General features: G+C 38.9%; 1 protein-coding gene across 1 annotated transcript in view; it reads right to left on the minus strand.

Annotated features, from left to right (window-relative positions):
* Positions 1 to 20,823, minus strand: part of DDX46 (DEAD-box helicase 46) — a 23,966-nt gene extending 3,143 nt beyond the window's left edge. The window contains exons 1-21 of the mRNA XM_009646884.2: positions 20,777 to 20,823; positions 18,747 to 18,932; positions 18,327 to 18,467; positions 16,331 to 16,448; positions 15,267 to 15,432; positions 14,847 to 14,998; positions 14,404 to 14,517; positions 12,635 to 12,800; positions 12,127 to 12,247; positions 11,614 to 11,789; positions 11,062 to 11,183; positions 10,164 to 10,242; positions 8,261 to 8,343; positions 7,351 to 7,515; positions 6,828 to 6,990; positions 5,656 to 5,849; positions 4,935 to 5,072; positions 4,118 to 4,267; positions 3,286 to 3,483; positions 2,444 to 2,662; positions 188 to 332 (exon numbers count right to left, since the gene is read on the minus strand). Coding sequence (XP_009645179.1) covers positions 188 to 332; positions 2,444 to 2,662; positions 3,286 to 3,483; positions 4,118 to 4,267; positions 4,935 to 5,072; positions 5,656 to 5,849; positions 6,828 to 6,990; positions 7,351 to 7,515; positions 8,261 to 8,343; positions 10,164 to 10,242; positions 11,062 to 11,183; positions 11,614 to 11,789; positions 12,127 to 12,247; positions 12,635 to 12,800; positions 14,404 to 14,517; positions 14,847 to 14,998; positions 15,267 to 15,432; positions 16,331 to 16,448; positions 18,327 to 18,467; positions 18,747 to 18,932; positions 20,777 to 20,823 — 3,043 coding nt within the window. The remainder of the gene's footprint in view (positions 1 to 187; positions 333 to 2,443; positions 2,663 to 3,285; positions 3,484 to 4,117; positions 4,268 to 4,934; positions 5,073 to 5,655; positions 5,850 to 6,827; positions 6,991 to 7,350; positions 7,516 to 8,260; positions 8,344 to 10,163; positions 10,243 to 11,061; positions 11,184 to 11,613; positions 11,790 to 12,126; positions 12,248 to 12,634; positions 12,801 to 14,403; positions 14,518 to 14,846; positions 14,999 to 15,266; positions 15,433 to 16,330; positions 16,449 to 18,326; positions 18,468 to 18,746; positions 18,933 to 20,776) is intronic.
* Between the last annotated feature and the right edge of the window lie 212 nt (positions 20,824 to 21,035).

Here is a 21,035-nt window from a genome sequence, read left to right on the forward strand (position 1 = left end):
CAGTCTTCTCAGAAGGTCTCTGTGATCCCCATGGATCATTTGACAAAATGTATTAAGATAAACGAGTGTTTCTTTAGCAATTATATTAATTTGCAAAGTAACTACAGCGGGTCTATAGAGATTCCATGTCTAATTAAAAAACTAGAGTCATACTGTTTATTAAAACGTTTATAAAAAGAATGCATACTTTCTATAGCCAAATAAATCTTTCGTTCTCCTTCCTTGGGTTCTTTGCCTGGAGGGAAATAAGTTCCTCTGATGGTGATAGCGGCTTCAGAATATTCACTGATCCTCTGTAGCGCTTCTTTGGAGGTAACTTTCCATCTGGCAGTCTGCAAGGTAAAGGACATGGGGGGATCAGCAAGGGGAGAGGCATCATACAAAATGGCAATCCAAAGGTTAGTTGAGATATTAGACAAACAACAAGCAACACTGCACTGTGAAAATCAGTCCCAGCATTCTACTTGAAAAATGCAGATTGACATTTTAGCCAGTTATTTTTATGTAAGTTTCTGTAAAAAAATCTGCCTCTTGTGTCAGCAAGATAAAGTTGTGGAAGAGGGAGAAAAGAGAGAGAAAAGAGAATGGATGCATAGTACTATTGAAGTGAGAACTCTACAGACCTTCCAATTCTGCTACACTGAAAGCTTAACAAAACTTGTAATATTTTCTTGTGCTTTTCTGAAGCAGCACTCAAGTATTTGATTTAGTACCTTTTGTACAGGAATAGACTTCAAGGGCAAGCATATACTGCTAATGGCTGCAAGTACTTCCCTTTAACAAAATAAATGCTATTTATTTCTGCACAGTTCATTCGTTAAAGACAAAAATAAGTGAACCTTAAAATCTGCACAAATAAAGCTTAAGGAACAAACACTGCCAGTTGTTTTTCACAACCCTGTAAAAATTATCCCAACTCTCTACAATATCCTCAGAAATACTGCATTATGATAAATGCACTCCATTAATTTAGACAATGAAATTACTAGAAAGTATCAAATAGATCGCTGTAAGTTACTTGTAGGTTGAGACAATTTTTGTGTCGTGGTGAGCTCTAGCATTCAAAGCGAGAGGACTTAGGACTAAGGCTGGAGGAGCTCACGCTGCCTTGGCGTGAAGGCAAAGCTGTTTCTGACCTCCAGTCCCTGTTTGGTTCCTCAGGTCTGGTAGGTTGAGCAGACACACGGCACATCCCGCCTTAACCCACTGCTTTTCCAGAAGCCAGCTTTGGAATACAGCCTCTAAAGGCAAGTTGTACGTCCCAGGATCAAAGCCTTGCCTGTCACATATTCTCTCTACAAGAGGTACCTTCTCAGCCTTAATCCGACTCTCCGAAATGACTGCGCCCGTGATCAGGAAGGCTGCCCTGTGCCTATCCTACAGCTCATGAGATGGTGCTGGATGGTTGTACAGTACTTGTATAAAAACCAGCTTCCACGGTCAGCTGTCATTCTTGCTTTAGGCGATCGTTTTATCTTACTTTGTCACCTTAGATCTGCACTGTGTTCAGTGTTACACGTGCATACAGTGCAAGATGAGTCCCTCTCCCGTACAGAGATTTTCCAGGGACATAATGAGCAGTGATGATTCTCACTGATGAACTGCCATATATATACATCCGTGTTTCAGAGAAGATATTACAAAATATCGAAGAACAAAAAGAAGATCAGAAGAGAGCTATTTTTTCTAATGCAGCTCTAAAAAAAAAAACAAAACAAAAAACCCCAAATCTAAAGATTTACAATTTGTTTACTTGCAGACACGCATATGCAGACAACCTGGCTAGCCATTATGAGCAGGCAATGTTTTGTACCTAGCAAGCGTTATCCTTAACGCGTTAGAAGGATCCTTAGCAAAATCATAAAATCTAAAACATGTTCTATGAATGAGAAACCACTTAGGATAAGAATGAAGAGGATTTCTGAGAGGGAAGGGTAACAAAGTAGTAACGCAACAACTTGATAAAATAAGGCAAACCTGGGCAGAACCTCCAAGATAAATACAGGGAATTTGTGCTTGATAGTGTGGAATATAAATCCTCAAAATAACTGATGAGGTAGACTATAGCAGCAATATTCTGAATGGCAAAAATACTCAGATAATAAAAAAAAGCAGAGAGCAGTATCAGTCATAGTAGTATGGCCTCTGAAATAAAATGCCAGACGGTGTCAAAGATTTGAATAAGAGAGAAATCAGTGGCAGAGGGCGAAAGGATTTCTGTATGATAAGGAATGCTTGTTTTTCTGATATTCTCTGGAATACATCCAAAGCACTGTGTATCTACAAGCTGGGAAGTAATCACAGCTAATGTGGTAATTTCAATTAGGTATGATAAGAAATAGAAGCAAAATATTTTATTGGTATAATCACAGTCTAAGCTACGAAGATAGCCTTTGTTAACTAATGGTCATTTACACTCGATTACAGCAAAATGGTTACTTGCCTGTGGGAAGTCATTGATCTCTAATTCTTCTTCATATCTCTTAAAGGATTCATTTTGTCCTCCATCCTGTTTCTCTTCCTCCTGCTTCTCTATGGGTACATAATTGAGCTTAGCATTGATTTTTTCAGCCAGTTGCTCTGCAATGGTCTTGGCAGATACAGTAGGAGCTTGAATTGTGCCTCCTCTCAGGATAGCATTTGTAGCCTGCTGCATTACGTCCTGTAAAAAACCCAGGTCCATGATGAGAATAAGGTAGCCAAACGAAGTCCTATATGAGCCAACAAGGGTTTCATTAAAGCTTTCTATGTAGTATAATTGTGCGTATAACAAATACATTCTCCAAACTTCTCTTTCTCTTCTTTCCTTCCTCTCAATAACTCCCCTCACACCTGCACAAAAAGGATCTTACTGGTCTTGTGTATCTTTGGACATTCCAGACCACATTAACCTAAATCTAAATGGATTGTCTATCATATGCTTCAGCAGAGAAAGATGTCCTGCAGCTCCGCTAAAGCTCACAAAATCTAATTGTGTAAGTTTATCAGTAATGAATTAACTCTTTATAAGGGCAGACAAAGCATTTCCAGTTCTGTATTAGATCTTACTATCATATTAGCTCAGTAACAAATCCTACAACTTATAACTGAGTTAGCTCAGGACAAATGAGTTAAATAATGCAGTATATGTTATTAGCGTGCAGAAACACTAAATAAAATGGCAGCTACAGAACAAAGAACTGAACAACCCTGGGCGGGGGGCAGGGGGGGGGCGGAGAGAGAGAGAGAATGTTAAAAGGAGAAAGAATGAGAAAATGAAAAAAATTGCTCTGTAAAGAGCCTGACCTTAAAGTGGAAGGGGACCAATACTTGTGCCTCTGCTCCAAGATTCTTCTGGGCATTAATTCTTAAAGCCAATCTCTTAGCAATTTCCAATTTTTCTGCATTGCCAGCCGACGGTGTAGGAGCATTTGATGTTCCTGGTGCTGCCATGTCTTTTACTCTTTTCTTTGAATTGAACATGCTTTCAATTTGTTCATCGATCTAAAGAAAATAACAGTTATTAGATCAGTGCCTTTGCCATTAGATAGTCTTACCACCCTGAAGAAAGAGAACAGTACGGTGCATTTAGTTTACATACTTTTAAAGAATTAAATCTTCTATAAATGGTAGAAGCCTGCCCAGAACTACAACTCAACAAAAGGAACAGATGATCTAATAACCAGGAAAAAGCTTTAACACAGTGTCCACTTTCAAGTTATGAAAAGGAGGCTAAAAAACATTACAAAAGGACTCCAGTAAGGATTTAGAAATAGAAAAGACTACTATGAATTTCTTTACAACACTGCAAGTACAAAAAAGTTTGTAATTGAGGGCAATTGTTCTATTTCATTTACGCAAGATCAGTACTACTAAGAAAATAATTTCTGTGACTTTTACATAACTACATATATTTAGTATAAAATACCAGTAAAGACTTTGAAGATCTTCACAGCTATGTGTCTTTTACATTGAAGAATACTTACAGATCTACTCATGGAATTTAACTAATTCAGTAGCACAGGACATGAAGTAACAGAATGTTGCAAATGCATGGCTTTCTATGTAACCTACTGGGGAAAAAACAAATATATTGGAAATCCTTAAGCAAACTTAAATCTTATTTTCAGGTGCTTACATCAACAGCTGTATCTTCATCATCCGAATCTTGCAAGCCAAGAGCTGCTTTTTGTAGCTTCTTTCTTTCATTAGCCAAAGCCTGTTCTGTTTCATCAAATTTAAAACCTTTGCCAGAGAATCCACTGCTTTTTTTGATCAACTTTCCCTCCTGAAAACAAAAACATATACTTTCATACTTAGAAGTTTAAAATCCTAATCCTGATAGTCAGAAAATAAATATAAAATTATACAAAAATTTTTTGAGTTATTTATTTTAAAAACCAAATCCTAGCACATTTAGAAAGCTCTTCAAATTTTAAAAACTGTATTTTACAATGAAGTGTAATAAAAAAAAGCTACATTAATTCAGCAGAGAAACAATACACTATTGGGATTTTCCGTAAGTATGCATTTTAAATGCTTTTCAAATGCAGTTAAAAAAACCCTCCAGCTTTTCTATCGGAAAAACTCCAAAGTCACTCTTCTCAGCATGAGCCAGATCTTCTGATGGCGAGAGCTCTAGAAATAATAATACAAATTCTGTGAAAGAACTTCATTATCTTTTACATGAATTTTGATTAAAGCCAAAGCGCCCCTTACACAGTAGGCATTTCTCTATCACGTACCAGATGACAATATTTAAATTCTCAAGAACAGTTCTGTAAATGACATTCAAGATCCCAATCTTGTAAACACTTGAACACTTACCTAAGCACACAGATGCGTTCTCAATGAAGTCGGTGAGATGACTCATGTACGTACACTGTACAACTGGATGCACGTGCGTACGCATTAAACCCAGACCAAAGCCCACTACAGAAGAAAGAATTACTTACAGCCTTCTGTTGGTCTTTGAAGTCAGCCCAGAGCTTCTCCAAATCAGTAGGAATTGGATTCCCCGACAATTCCAAAGCCTTAATGATATCACCAGCATACCGTGCCTGATCCTCAGTAATGAATGTATATGCATACCCCTGGTCAAAATTAATTTAAAACATAATAAAGAAAAATCTCTAAAGACACTTTATCTCTAAATTTCTTGAAGCACCCTTGCACAGATGTTGTTGTTCTGATCAATAAAAGCAACCATGATATTCATGCATAAACTTTTTTTAGCGGGAATGTAGAATGAATAATGTGATTTCCCAGGAAGCTGATACAGAGTTAATCACCCACAGATGGTAGGAACCGAAGTTTTTCCTTTCAATCTTGTCATGGTTAAATGTTTGGAAAATAAAATCTAATAAATTTAGTAGGGCACACTTCCAACAGTAAAAAACACCCAAACTTTCAGCCACGACTGACATTTAAAAGAACATTCATACATCAGAAGAACATGCAAGTTCCAACTTGCTAAAAGTTCCAACAGTGCTAAAACTCAGAATATATTTTACAAATGATCACTCAAAAACCTTAGATGCACTCTAAAGGAAAAGGCTCTTCCCACTAATACTGTGAAGTACTCCTCTGTACCCGTGCCTTGGGTACACCTTGATCAAGCAATAAATAAGGAAAAATTTTCAGTAATAATCAAAACAGGCAACTGGTTATACATACTTTATTGCCGGCTCGTCCAGTTCGGCCTGCTCGGTGCACATAATCTTCGTAGTGGTTGGGACAGCTGTAATTGACCACCAGCATCAATTGTTTTACATCCAAGCCCCTTGCGGCTACAGATGTGGCCACCAGAAGTTTGCAAATTCCATTCTTGAAATCATTAATTATGCTATCCCTGTCATACTGATCAATGCCTGAAAGAAACCAGACAAAACCGTTAACTGTAAAGCTCTGCTTTGAGCCACAAGAATTTGTACACAGGTCAAAACACCCTTAAACTTCAAACAATCGAAAGCCCATGCAAATAAAGTTTCAATACTTTCACACTTTTACAGGCAAAATACATTAGCCAGCATAATAAATTTCTTAGTCCGTTAGCCAGAATATCAAAACTTTCAGTTTTTCCACTACAAAAAGATGTTTTCCCACACCAAGATCCTCAAAAGCTTCCTTAATGTGATTTTCTATTTGACTTCTTATATTTAATTGAGACCTCATCCGGAGGCTTTGTCTGTTCTCTAAAGGCAATGGAAATGCTATTTGACTTCTTATATTTAATTGAGACCTCAGAGGCTTTGTCTGTTCTCTAAAGGCAATGGAAATCTCAGAAGAACGAGAATGTTTTTCTTCCACTGTTGCTCTAAAGGAACAGTGGTTTTGCACTTACGGGTTACTGCATTTTTTAAGAGCATTATATATAGAAAGTTTTAAAATACTCTGGAATGGACAATATTCTCAAGAGATTTCTTCCTCTTCCTACTAAACTACTTCCGTTATATTACTACTTGGTGGCAGAAAAGTGAAACAACAGCTGCTATTATTATGGAATCTCAAATAAAAATATCACGTAATACTCCCCCAATGGCACTCACTGCTCTACAATAGCAAGCAGTTGGTAATATTCCCTGAGAGGTGTTAACACTCAGCAACAATCCTGTTATAGAGAGACAAGATGTGGCATGTGATGACATCTCACAGGGAAAAATAAAGAGCAGTTACAGAAAACTATCATGTCTATTTCAAATTAGGAGGCAAATATCTTTCCCAATTGTAAAGCAAAGCCTGCTTCGGAAGAAATAATAATTGGAACTAAGTAACCTGTCTTTGTAACTACTGAATACCAATATTCTAGTTTGGAGTTGTTAATATCGGTCCTTAAGATTGCAGATTACCTCCATGAAGAGACAAGCAAGGATAAGAGGCTCTCATTAAATCTTTCAACAACCCGTCAGCGTGTTCTTGTTTATCTACAAATATGATAACTGATCCTTTCTCCTGATAGTGACCCAGTAGCTCCAGTAACTTCAAAAACTTGTTCTCCTCTTCTATGACAATCTGGAAAAAGACAGACAAAAGCAAAGTAGAAAGAGTATAAATTGTATCTTAAGTCTTTAGCACATTCAGGGTGCGTAAGAATAAAAATCAGGAACAGGAGATGACTTTTTCAGGCTGTTTCCACAGCTAGCAGCAAAACTGCTATTCAGCTTAGTGGTATAAAACCAACCTTTTTAAAAAAAGTGATCACATTGCACTTGCAGATTAGGGTGCTAGTTTATTCTGAGTTCATGTTTAATACGGTCAGCAAGCTTTTAAAAATACAAGCTCTGTGGGTATATTGATTTATATTCAATATTGCTGGAAATAATCTTTTGCAAGCAAATGAGAAGACAAGCGAGGCAGACGTGTGATACTCACAACATGTTGCTCCACATCAGAACAGACAACGCTTCTGCCTCCCACCTGCACTTCTATAGGTTTACTTAGGATTCTCCGAGCTAATGCCTCCATAGCTCTGGGAAAAGTAGCAGAGAACATGACCGTCTGACGATCAGGCCTGACGTTGTCTACAATGCGCATAACCTGGTTGAAGAGAACACCCCCTGTTAGTATCCAAGCGCTGGAATTAAGCTTCGTACGCATACATCTTTAAAGTTAGGTGGTCTCTGCACTACAGGGTGGTCTCTGCACTACACACAGGCTACAAAACATTTCTTTACAGATCTGCTCATGGGACCTAGGTGCTGGCATTGGAAGACAAGGCCAAACTTGCCAGACTCAAAAGGAATTTGAGTGGCAATATGCAACCCTGCAACAGCCCAGTGGAAATCTTAACACATGCAGCAGAAACCCTACAGATCAAGATACAAAATAAAGGAATTTTCCTAATTTTGGAAGACAACATAGTGCAATGACAACTGAAAGAGTCCTGGATGTCCAAAGCTGCCAGCAAGTAACTGGTCGCCAACACTTCCAACATTTTTTTGTTCCTGTCTCTTGCAGGAGATTGCCAGGAGACATCGAAGACCTGATGAGCAGGCTACAACTACTAATGACACTTGCATCAAGGGATTACATAGGGACTACAGCATGGCCACAAGCATCCAAAACAAGTGTGTAAAAAACCCCAGTGTGTTAGAGGAAAATGTAAGTTATATAAGAATTTATTGAAAACAAAGCATGTAAGGACAACAGAAATATTGAAGAGTCAGTTTAAACTGTTGTTCGTACGTAGCACATCTTTTTGAACACTCATTTGCAGTGTAATAATTACGCAGATTTGCAAGATCCTTTTCTAAGTGGAAGCATTACCCATGTCATTAATTACCTGAGGCTCAAAACCCATGTCGAACATTCTGTCTGCTTCATCAAGTACAACATACGTGACTCTACGGAGATTTGTCACCCGACCTGCGAATGGAGAGGAAAAAACACATGGGAAACAAAATCAAATGGAAATCTAGTTTCCCTCAGGAATATATTTTTTTAAATGTTATATAGTCTCACTATCTTCTAACAAAGACATTAATTAATTTTTAAAAAAATTCACTAAATGTGAATTTTAATGTTCTCATTTTAATCACATATACATTCTGGGAAACGTGTAAGTATGCACAAGGCCCTTTATTTTGTGAAACTCTTCTCTTGCATACCATCATAGGGCCAGAAGAACCTGTAAAATTCAGAAAACTGCCCTCGCCAAAACACATCATAAAACTAAGACTGAGATGAAGCAAGGAGCCACATCAGCCATTATCTGACAGCGCCACCTAGAAAAAAACATATTAGAGATTACAGCGCATGTGTGGAAGGCAAAGTCCAGTGCTAACTGTTGCAGCCTCAGAAAAACTCCTTTTATACATATAATCTGTAACGCTTCCTTGGAGCTAGAAATAACTATTTGAGGATAATCATACTAGTTCTAGTTAACAGCTAATCATACGCATAAAACAGAGTAAGCAGTCTTTTCAAAACGGATAAATAAAGATTAAAACCTACCCAGTAATACTACTACTAAATTTAAAATTAAGAACCACCCCAAACTCTGGGACAGCTGGAAACAAAAATAAGTTGTGTATCTGTGAACACTTTGAAATTATGATGGACAGGATAATTAGCACCCTTCCCAAACTACTAGCTAAGAGATTCCCTTTCATGAGAAGGATTTAACTCCGGGATTTAAGAATCATATTCGCAAACGATATAAACATGTGAACACATTCAGTTCCAAACAACTGTGGAGTGTCACTGTCAAATGCTCTCAGAATGGAACAGATTTTCCACATTTTCTACAACTACCGCTCAGACTTGCGCCTACCAAACTACAGCAGAATTCGGTCCTTTCAGCTTCAGCAAATTGTAGCTGAATCCTCAAATTCTTTTTTAGAGACTTAGCGCTGCGTTTTTTTAAGATACGGAATTCATACTTAAGGAACAAAACAAATGTTTCTTAAAAATCTACGCATCTATTTAACACCTTAACACTTTCATCCCCAAATAATAACTTTGTAAAATTACTTGGGAACAGCATTAATGTACCTACCTTTGACGATTTAAGTCTTGGAAGCCCAGTTCTATATGTCTTGAAGGTACTTTTTCCACAGAAGTTAAATAATGTCAACAGTTTAGTAGAGGTTTTGATGTGGAATAATTTAATAATAAAACTTTATCTAATAAGCATGCAATGGTTACACTAGGACAAAACCTCTTAAAGCTGCAGTGGCTCAGTTTAATCAATCTGAATATCTGATGTAAGGTCAGTTCTTTTACTTTTGAACAGTTATTTAGGGAGGGCTTCTTTGTCTGTTTGGTTTTTAAAACCAACACATAAAGGCAGAGTCAGAGCTCTTAAGCAGAATGCGTAACTGCTGTGCTACACTAACAATAATAATGGATTAACGGGCAGACAAATAAGCAACTGATATATAACCTTTATCTAAATGACTTGGAAGTTAAAAAATTTGGACCAGCACATTTTAAGTTTAACAATGATAAACATTCTCAAACACTCTTCAAGAATGTAGTATTTCCTGTCCTCCCCAAGAAAGTCAAACCAATATATGGTTAAACCTATTATTAGTGCTATAGAATCTCAATAGCTAGAGAGTGCAGCCTGAAGAGATATAAGAAAATTCCGTAAGACCATTTATCAAAATACATGATCTTTTGAATTTGTTAGAATTACACAACAAATATAAAAAATCCTCCATAGGAAAAGGCTTTCTACTCACCATTGTTAGCTGCTAACATGTCAATCATACGTCCAGGTGTGCAAACAATAATTTCAGCACCTCTTTTGAGTTCAGCTATCTGATTTTAAAACACAGTAAACATACTATTAGAGTGTTTTTTTGCTTTGTGTTTTTTCTTTTTTTTAAACATGCATCACCTTGCAAAAAAAGAAAACAACATACCCTGTAATACAGCCGTTCTACTAACATGAAAGGTTTTATGTAAAGATTTTACTTAGCATTTCTTTCAGTCTTCAGAGAACTTTGCTTTCCAGAAGAGTAACCTCTGACAACCTAAGTTACCACCGCTTGAAGCAGTTGTAATGGGGCTATGACTTCTCTACAGTTAAGGGCCTATAAGAAATGTCACGTGTTATATCAGGGACAACTGATACTAAACAAGCCATGTTCCATCACAGATGATCCCTCCCGATGCTTCCATAAGCGGTGAGGGGTGGGAGGTGCGGAGGGACCCCTTGAGATTAATCTCTGAATTACTCCAACATGTAATATTTGATAATGCTATAAATCCAAGTTAACATTTTCTGGCCTTTGTTATCCTGAGGGGAACTCTCATGAAAATGTAATTTCTCAATAACTTTCAAACTATCACATCCCACCAATAGTTTGATTACTGCCACGCTCGGTACATGCAGAAACAGTGCAGAACTTTTAACACCATACTTGAGAATTTTCAAGATCATTATGATTAAGGCTAAGTTATGGGCAAAAGCTTAAGCTTTTGCATTACTGCCATTCATACAGAGAAAATCCATAATGAAGGCTGCAAATGTACTGGATTTATGGGATAGACAAAGGAACTAAATTTCCTGCAAAAGTAACATTAGCTAATAAAGTTCAAGAATTATTTGACAAGTGAGGTATGTCTTCTGTGTACCTGTTCACTGATTCCTGTTCCTCCATAAACACAGACAACCCGAAGCCCAAGTGTCTTTGAGAATTTCTTACACTCCTTGGTAATCTGCAAAGCCAACTCACGAGTAGGTGTCATAATGACAGCTGAAAAGCAAAGCATTTTCATCAGACATTGGAAGGTAAATGTTGTTATTTATACAATAAAAATTCACCTTTTGTAATGACATTTAAAGTAATTCACTTGTATGTACGTATGTATGCAATTTCAAGAAAGAGAGTATGAGGATAGGGTGGAACTCTGGTCCAAGTTTCAAAATCAAAGGCAGAAGGTCTCCTTTCCAGATATGTGGACACGCAAGCGCTCTTGAAACAACATTAGATAGCACAGTCACCACAAACCCCATTAAACAGCATGGTGATCATCAACTAAATTAAAAAAAAAGCCACTCATTAACGGACATTAGTAAGTAATCAATTCTCCCTATAACAAAGAAAAGAACTGAAGACTCTTCTGAAGCATATGCTTGAGTTTTTATTTATTTAAACAGCAATTTTGAAAATAAAAGCTTCGTACCTATGGGACCTTCTCCTTCTTCTAACGCTCTCTGATCCATAATGTGTCTGAACATGGGCAACAGAAATGCAATAGTTTTTCCACTTCCTGTTTTAGCAATGCCAATCAAATCACGTCCATTCATAATTGCTGGGATAGCCTGGGTTTGAATGGGAGTGGGCTTTTCATAGCCATGCCTTAAAGAAAGAAAGAAAAGATATTTTAAGAACAAGACATGAAGCACAAAGCCACGCTAAAAAAATATGCATGTTCATATTTATGTGTACATATCAGTGCTATTCAAAAAATACAGCTTAAAAATGAGCAGCAAAAGCATGATACAAACGGCAGAAGGAAGAGCTCATCACAACAGTTCAACAGTGAGTGATAAATGCTCTGATGACTATATATGCAACATCTACAAACAAGGACACGTTGCATTGTGCAACAAAGAAAAAGGTTTTTCTCATAAACGTATGATAGAATGCTGTGAGCAAAACCAAGCATGATACAGTTCATAAAGCGCTCGCTTACTTTTTGAGGGCGGTGAGAATCTTCATGGAAATACCACACTGTACCCAGGTTTTTATTGGTTTGGGGCAGCCTTTTCCCTTGACTGTAATTCCCTCCAACTCCAGCCTGTACACATTCACCTCTGAAATAGAGTTTGCATTACAACAGAGTCAAACTTGACATTTCTCTACTACGTTGGTCAAAGTATTGTCGATCTGTCCCTGGATGTGAAATACTACTTTTATCACCACCAGAAAAATGCCTTTTAGTTCATTACACGTAAGTACTGGAGATAGGTGGAAAGGACTCGGGCAAATTTTTCAATCAAAGCCTCATATATAATTATATGAAGTTATCAATAATAGCAATCTAACCGATTCAGTGGTTTTGTATACCAGGTTGCTCCAAATGCTCTTTGTATTCCAAAATAACTTGCTCTTTCTTTGCACATTAAAAAAAAATAAATAAAAAAATCCATCATTCTTGTCTTTAATAGTACCCAAGGTGATCTGGTTGTATTTGTCCTCACCTTCTTGAGTCATTTTGGCCAGTTCTGGTACTTCAACATAGAAGTTTTTCCTGAAAGGTTCGTACTCTATCTTTCCATGATCCACTGGTTCTAGCAGCTTTCTCTGCTTGGTCTGATAGCCAGTCAGGGCAGTCTGAAGATCAACCTCCTCCTCTTCTGAGGAATACTGTAGAGATTATGATTTGTGTATAAATTAGTATGAATGGTATTCTGAGAGGCTCTAGTTTTTCATTTACAGAGGAACTTTACTCAGAAGCAACAGTTACCTCTTACCCTATTAGACCAGATACCAAAAACATGCTCTCAGTTTAGGAAAAGTCCCAGTTGTTCTCTCATCTGTTTCTTTCGTGTTTCTCCCAAACCTTAACTTTCACCGTGTTCCGTATCACTTTCCTGACTTTATGAATACTAACTACCAGCCTTGCCATTCAGAAATAATCACTGCCACACAACAGAAATAGTAACCCCAACCAGCATACCACTGGTTTGTGTCCCGCTGCAGTCACAGTTCTAGCAGATGCACCCAACTCAGCTTTAAACTAGTCGAGTACTACTAATGCTGGAACTGCAGCAAGACAGCGCTTCGCACGACCCAGCTGAGCTACAGTGCTAGCAGGTATCTGGCCTACGACCTGGGCAAGGCTGTGCCTCCAAGACCTCCTGCCAGGAGCGTGCCCATACCCTTAACAACTGTTCAGGCCTACGACGCCACGCACAACCTCATTAAGTACTCAATATTCCTATTCTCCTGGAAGCATTTTATGAAGGCAGTTTGGCCACAGAAGAGTAATTCTGAGAAGTTCAGGTCCAATCACTGAGCAAGATGGCTCTATGAGAATCCCAGAGCACCATTCTGTTAAAATTCAACGTTCAAGCTGATCTGTCACTGCTTAACATGCAAAAAACTGCACACTGGAAGGACTACTGGGAGATCTACCAGTTCATCGAACCCACATCCAGAGAGGGCAGCTGACATTTATCTGCTGGTACCACCTCTTCCTACTACAACACATTTGTTATTTACAGCCAGTGTAACAGAAAATGCTTATAAATTTGGTTTAAGGTGCTGTCTACTAGAACACATGACTTGGCAAAGCGTTTTGTAGCCCTGGGCAGAATCAAACTCCTTTCTACTGTTTCCCAAACTGTAAAATGAGAACATCTGTCTCTCATTTGCGCTAAGAGAGATGTCTCATTATGATTGATGAAGTGTTTTGAGATCCATAACTTATAGGTGTTTTGGAAATTAACATATTTATACCTACAAAGAAATTCAGCAGAAATGTAACACACAAACCCCATCTTTTTCCGATCAGATACATGCTGCTGAACGTGCGGACCGAGCAGCTGCATATGTGAACACTCTATACTAGCTTGTGGGTCACTCACACACAGGATCACCAGGACTGCCTGCTCAATTCCAGTAACATGAACACGTGAACTGAACACACGCTCCATGTGACGTACACCAGCCCAGTCATATTAAGAACAATTACAAAGCCAGACAACCTGATGCACTCATTCAGTTCTCATCTGTACAACGCTGCCTCGGGACAATACAGCTGTGATGGCAATTTCCCCCCAAAACAGTGCAAGTGACAAGAAAATACGTAACGTCGAAAAATCTTGTAAGTGTGGTTCTGCAAATTAAATAACTAAATGTTTATCTCCTAGGAGATGGAAAAATCCCAGGATTACCCTCATCCTCATGCCTCTTATGAAGAGGCACGTTGCCTTTCCATAGTAGAAATACAAGACACTTTCATTACCTCCATTGCATCTTGGTCATTTTCCATGAGCTCCCCTTTCTTCTTCTCTGACTCTGCAGCTGCCTTTTTGGTTGTCACCACGGTTACTACCTTGGTAACAGTTGGTCCGGATTTCTACAAAAACAGTTAAGAAAAACTATCGTGCTATCATATAAAACAAAAACCATACTGTATAAAATATACAGAGTATTTGTACTTCTGAATGCATTATGCTGGATTATTTTTCATTTCCTTCAGTGAAATTTTATCAGAATAATGCTTGATAAAACAGCTTGATAAAAACACCAGGAAATTAAAGGTAAGGCAAACAGCCACTGAGTGCATCTGACTTACTCCTTGCATTTTTGCACTTTCCTTCTTTTTTTTTTCAAAGCCATTTTGATACTAAAACACAAAGCTGTTTTTAAAAGACAAAGATAAGAAATCTTAATATGTGATTTTACCTTTTCACTCCCACCTCCACCTTTCACACTTCTCATATTGAACTTCTTGACCTCTTCTTTGACTTCTTCCATGTAAGCATCCAAAGGATCTAACTCTTCATCTTCAACCTCATTGCCTTCTTTTTCCCCTTCTGCAGTTTCCTCTTCATCATCTAACACGAGCAAGGGAGATGGGAAGAAAACAGACAGGGAATAATTGCTGTCCAGTTTTATTATTACTGTATCATTTTTCCTCATATCAATCTCTCCAGCTTGTTAATCTCAATTGTATCTTAAACCATTTGAAGCCACAACCAGATTTAGGCTTGGCTATTTTATAGTTCGCATTCTGAAAAGCAATTAAATGCTTTAAAGATAATGTAATAAAAATATTATTAGGAGAAAAAGTAGTTTAACCGTTCTATATAAAAATTTAAATACCATCATCATCTTCTAAACTCCATTTTTTCCCCTGCTTCATCTCTTCAATTTCTTTTTTCAGTTCTCCAATGTTTTCCATAGCCTTCTTGCGTTGTTCTTCCCTCCATTTCTCCACTCTTTCTTTTCGTTTTCTCATTTCTTCTTCTAGTTTGTTCTGATCAAAATTCTATGATAAACAACCAAATAGTGAAAAATTAATGGCCACTGGCTTTAGCCTATGCTTCTTCAAACAAATGTAAATGTGGCATGAGCATGCTGTAGAAGACTGGACATCCGCAAATTTATCACAGCAGAAGTGAATGAGAAACACCAACATCAACTGTAACATTTTCAAGTCAGAAATGCAGTTAACTATTTTATTTTTCATTATAGTAGCTGGTATATACTTTTTAAGATAATAGTGAATTAAACTTTCCTTTATTTACTAGAAAAAAAATATTGTAACTCACATCAGTGAGTTTCAACTCATTTTAGCCATTGATCCATAAAAGACTAAAGAATTATCATGTTACCCTCTACTTCCAAAAGTCATTCTAGTACAAAATCCCGTGACTGGTTTATGCCTGGGGAGCCCTCACTGACAGTGCAGCTGCTATGAGCAAAGGAGAGTTAGTAACAGTGTGCTGGTTTAGAAGAGTTAGCTAAAACTGCTAGTTTGGGAATTCTTCATCTGGGCAGATCTTTTCATGCCATGGAACAAGGCAAAGTGAGCTTCCCTCTCACTTTGTTCTTTGATTCCTGCATGGGTCCAGAGGCCAAAAAAATTTTTAAGCTCATCTACTGACACCCAATATGTGAAAAATGAGAGATCCTTGACGGTTGTCTGCAGTTTGCGGTCTAAGCAGTTCGAAATCTTGAACTGAGAAGAATGTTTCTTATGCCAAGAACTGGAAGCGCATCCCGTGACAGGAGTCTGTGTTACTGAAGAGAATACTCTCTCATTCAGTAGGGATTTTGTCCAGCTCTAAGAACAGGTTTTCTTTTGTTAATGCAGTAATCTATGGCTAATTTAATTCCTGGTTTGAATTCCATCTTTTAAATTTGTAAGTGTTAAAAGCATCTACCTCAGTGGCCACAGTATTTGTGGTAGCATCTTTATCCTTCTCTTCTTCTTTGTCGTCTTTGTCTTTTTTCTTTTCTTTGGAAACTTCCACACCTTCTGTCTTTTCTTTAGATCTTGATCTGAAAGGTAAGATCAAAGATTTCTTAGAACATTACAGCTTTTCTCAGGGTGGGAATACACATGTGCTGGATAGAAACAGAACTATGAACACCCTGCACAGGCTTATGTTTTCAAAGACCTTACACTAAAGCACACTGACTCCCAGAGAATCTTTCCATTTCATGGAAATATTCCCTTTTACTACCAGAATTGTAGAATCTATTGTAATCCACCGATTCACATGCTGGGGTTCTGCTCTTCTCATATCTTTACAGGGGGAAGTTGCAGACTTCACTTCCAGAACACTTACAACTGATACTCCAGTGGTTCTACAGTTTCTTTTACACCTCCTTCAAGACAGCAGTTAGAGGAGAAATACTAAAAATGTCCTGTTTGTTGAATTTCTAGAGAAGCAAAGTGACCTAGCACCTTGCCATGGAAGTCTCAACGTCCCCCTGAGCATACAGTACTGGCTGAAAGACATAAAAACAACTCTCCCTGGGAAAAGCTACTTCTGTAACTCAAATGTAACATGCAGACTTACATCTCATACAAAACCCATTTATCACAGATTTTATTATCCTTACTTGCTTCCAATTTAAAAAAAAAAAAAAAAGCATCCAAACCAAACATGTGTTAACTCATGATAATAAATTTAAATTCACTTTAGTCAATTAAATCTCATTAAGTCTTTTTCATTGGGCTATTCTTATACAAAGCATACGCTTATTCCAAAAGACTTTGTGATTCTGGCTTCTCACAATTTCTAGATTGTCATCAACCTGCTTATTCTTTATAGGCTCTGCTGTTACAGCTTCGGGACTTACTCATTTTACAGTGCAGCATGATTATATGCTGTCTGTAATTCTACCTGGAAATTCCATTGAAGTGTATTTAAAAGAACACGACCTGAGGTAAGTTTTTACACTTTTCTAAAGCCAACATCTAAAAGAGTTCAAGGTTCACCTCTTTACTAAGTCTATTTACTAGACAGTTCACTCGATTGTAAACCCCATAGACTTGTCAAATCCATATTGATTGCAGCAGTAAGCACACCCACAGAATTCAACAAACAGCAGAAAAACAGGCGGTGGCTTTACCAAAGCAGAATTCTTGAGCTTCTTTGACGTGTTACACTATATATTTTATTTCTCTGCACAAATGTAATTGAAAAAAGCAGATTCCAAACTTCATTGGCTTACATTTTTTTTAAACACTTCTTTTGTAAAGAACGGATGAAACACTGAGCTCAGGTACAATCAGTGGCACTTACAGCAGTTTAGAAATACCTGTTATAGACGTCACCACGATGCCGTTTATAGATCCCCTACTACTACCGGATATTTTTTTTAAAGCCCTCTATGTTTCCAAAGAAATAAAGTGCTTTATCTGAGAAAGAAAATGATACAGCGCATCACTGAGAACACGGCACTGGAGCAAATCCAGTAACTAAAACTTACAATTCTCCAGTAATTTACAGGTTTAAAGGAAGTTATACTTCAATGTAATGCCTGTGCTAGAGAGCACCTGTACTTTACTAATATGGGCATACATGCTGGGACACAAAACATTACTTATTGATACTGGAACCTGAGACAACAATGAAGCACCACAAAACTTTCAGGATGAAGTTCAGCCTTAACTTTAAAGTTAACCGCATTTTTTAGCTGCCGCAACTTGGATCTTTTTCTTTTACAGAAACGTCCTCACAACAAACTGCGTTAGGCACCTCAAGCAATGGGAAAGGATCATAACAGCACACTCGCATAATATTCTCCTTGTTCAACAAACCAAAGCTTCGCGTGGTTTTGCCTGATGATTCCCTCCACGCTACCAATAGTTTTACAGTATTTTGTCACTATGACATTGATTGCAATTAGAGAACAGAAAACAAATACCTGTTTTCTGTTTTCCTGTTCTTGCTTGGACTGGAGGATCGAGACCGTCTACCTCTACTTCTGCTTCTAGAGCGCCTCCTCTCTCGGCTCCGGGATCTTCGTCTCTCTCGGCTCCGTTCCCTTTCTCTACTTCTTGAACGTCTGCCACAGAACAAAATTGTATTTATTTAGCATGTGATCACAGTATAATTTTAGCCTGCTATTGAGGAACAAGTTGTAAAAGGAATCCAACAATCATCAAGACCTCTAAGAGCTTATAAACTCCAGCACCAGCAGCTAGAAACCATTTAAGAAGCAAAGCCATTAAGCATAGTAAAATCTGTCATGAACAGCAGCAAAGTAACTAATTATAGAGCAAGAACATCGGTATTCAGATGACAGGCATTTTTGTGTACTTTGAATGGAATTGGTAAGTCATACCTTTGACGCTTTCTGTCACGCGATCGAGACCTTCTCTTGTCCCTACTGCGTGACCTCTCACGTCTACGTTCTCGATCTCTACTTCTAGAGCGTCTGTCTTCTCCACGTTTTCTTTTGTCAGATGGAGAACGACTTCTAGAACGGCTACCGGAGCGTCCACGTGACGCAGAGCGCTTCCGATAATGCCTGCACCATAAATTCACAAAAGATGGAATATGAGCATGGGAACAATTTGCAGTTGAATTATATTTCTCATATCTAGGCGGAAAGGCTGAAAAGAATTACTTGTCTTACTTTCTTGGACTTCTAAAGTTTCTAAACATTTGTATTCATCTTGCCAAGCTGATTAATATAGACGTACTCCTAACGATACTGAAATCAGAGGAATTACTTGGCCATATTTTTGTTTTGGTTTTAGAGTACTACTATAAGCACATCACGAGAACACTAGACCATCAAGAACAGCTTCCTTTTTAGAAATCCACTGATTTCCATTATACATAGGAAAAGACGAAGACTCTTTGAAGCGATCTCAAACTTTGTCGAACAAATAAAACTGTTCTTTGTTGCTTTTTATACAATTTTTATGCAGGTAGGCTAGGCAAATTATTCCTCTGCTCAGTGGAAAAGCTGTCAAACTGCAAATAAAGAAACATAAACCCCTGAGCACATGTGACACAGCAATCGTCAACGCCTTTACAACACTGACATCAAAATTCCGTAACGTCATCAAACTTCACAACAGCAGCTTCAAGAAGTTAGCGAGGCTTGAGGGGTGAGTGATGGAGGCGGGAGTCTCCTCTTCTCCCCTCATCAATGCTCTCTTATCCCAGCCACACTGCGGGAGAGGGTAGGGCTAGGAATTCCCTAGGAAACTCTTTAGCTGAGTGTACAAGTCACAGAGGGACCTCGACTGTGACCATATGCTCTTCCTCCCAATTCTTGATTTTCAGTCACCACGCCAGAATAATTCCCTTGTTCACCCTCCTGTAGCCCAGGACCCACAGACCCTTTCTCCAGACAAGCCTAGTAGCCAGGCTTGGGAAGCGGGAAGAAGCAGCGAAGCCCTCAAGCCCCCCACCTCCTTCTTTCCCTTCCGTCACTGCCACACAGGGTTGTGTTACAACAGTATTGGCACTAAAAATAATATAGTTTGTTTCAGCACTTTGGTATACTTAGGTACCACGTACATTTGGAATCAGTACAGCAGCAGGACGATATCCATATACCGCCTATCAGCAGTATAACTGAACGCAAGGAGAGATCTCTAATTTCTTTCCCATCTCTGTCACAAAATGCCACGGGATCTGCTCCATATTTCCCCCCTTTCTCATACTTTAATTTTAGAAAACTAAGAAGTTTTAGTTATCAGTTCGTTATCTACAGTGTGCAATAAAGCTGAATATACGATTCCAGGTTTCAAAAGCTGATGAACATTTCTTTACGTCAACTCCAGCACACGCAGCCCCCCCCCCCCACCATTCACTCTCACCCCCTTACCATTTCTGCACTTTTAAAACTTTCTGTCGGTATTAAAATAGAAAGTTAAACCCACTTTTAACATTCTTTTTAGCCCAAACAGAAGAAAACTTGCCGTTATCAGAAGAGAAGCTGTACGGTGATAAACCAGGGAGTCCTGCGAGCTTCAGCGCCAGCAGTTTGGCGTTCAGCTCCCCCGAGATTTTGCAGCCCAAGTCTCTAACGGTGTCGCGCTGGCAACAACTGCTGCCCGAGCGAGTTTCACACTCATTTGGACACCTCTATGGGAGTACCCAGCTCTTCACTGAATCACTAATTTGAACCCAAGCCGGTTGTTAGAATTTCAGCTCGTCAGTATAAATCCGTCACGGACCTGGGAAGCCGCTACAGCGTCGGGATGACCGCAGGCAGGCGGGCCCTCCTGTGCCGCAGTTTTAGCGCTAAAATCTGACAGCCTAATTAAACCAGGGAACAGAGACGGAGGCCACCACGGCGCTTGGGAAGTACGGGGCTGGCTTAAAGCCCGATAGGTGTGAGCGGCTCCAAATCACCCGGCAGCACGGGCCTGACCCGAAACCCGCCAAGTCCCCGCCCGCATGACGGCTGACTCGGTTCCGACGCCGAAATCGGGCGTTCGCACAACCCGCGAGAGGGCAACAGACACGCGATCCTGCATGAACTTCAGGAGAACAAGCGAGAACGCCTAACCCCGGTAACGAAAGCCCACCCGGCTCATTACGCCACCGCCGTCGGTCTGAAGCAAAGGCCAGCGGGGCCCCGAGCGGCGCGGGGGTCGCGCCTGGGAGCCCC

This window comes from Egretta garzetta, unplaced genomic scaffold (genome assembly GCF_000687185.1).
Source record: "Egretta garzetta isolate BGI_Z169 unplaced genomic scaffold, ASM68718v1 scaffold439, whole genome shotgun sequence".
Lineage (NCBI taxonomy): Eukaryota > Metazoa > Chordata > Aves > Pelecaniformes > Ardeidae > Egretta > Egretta garzetta.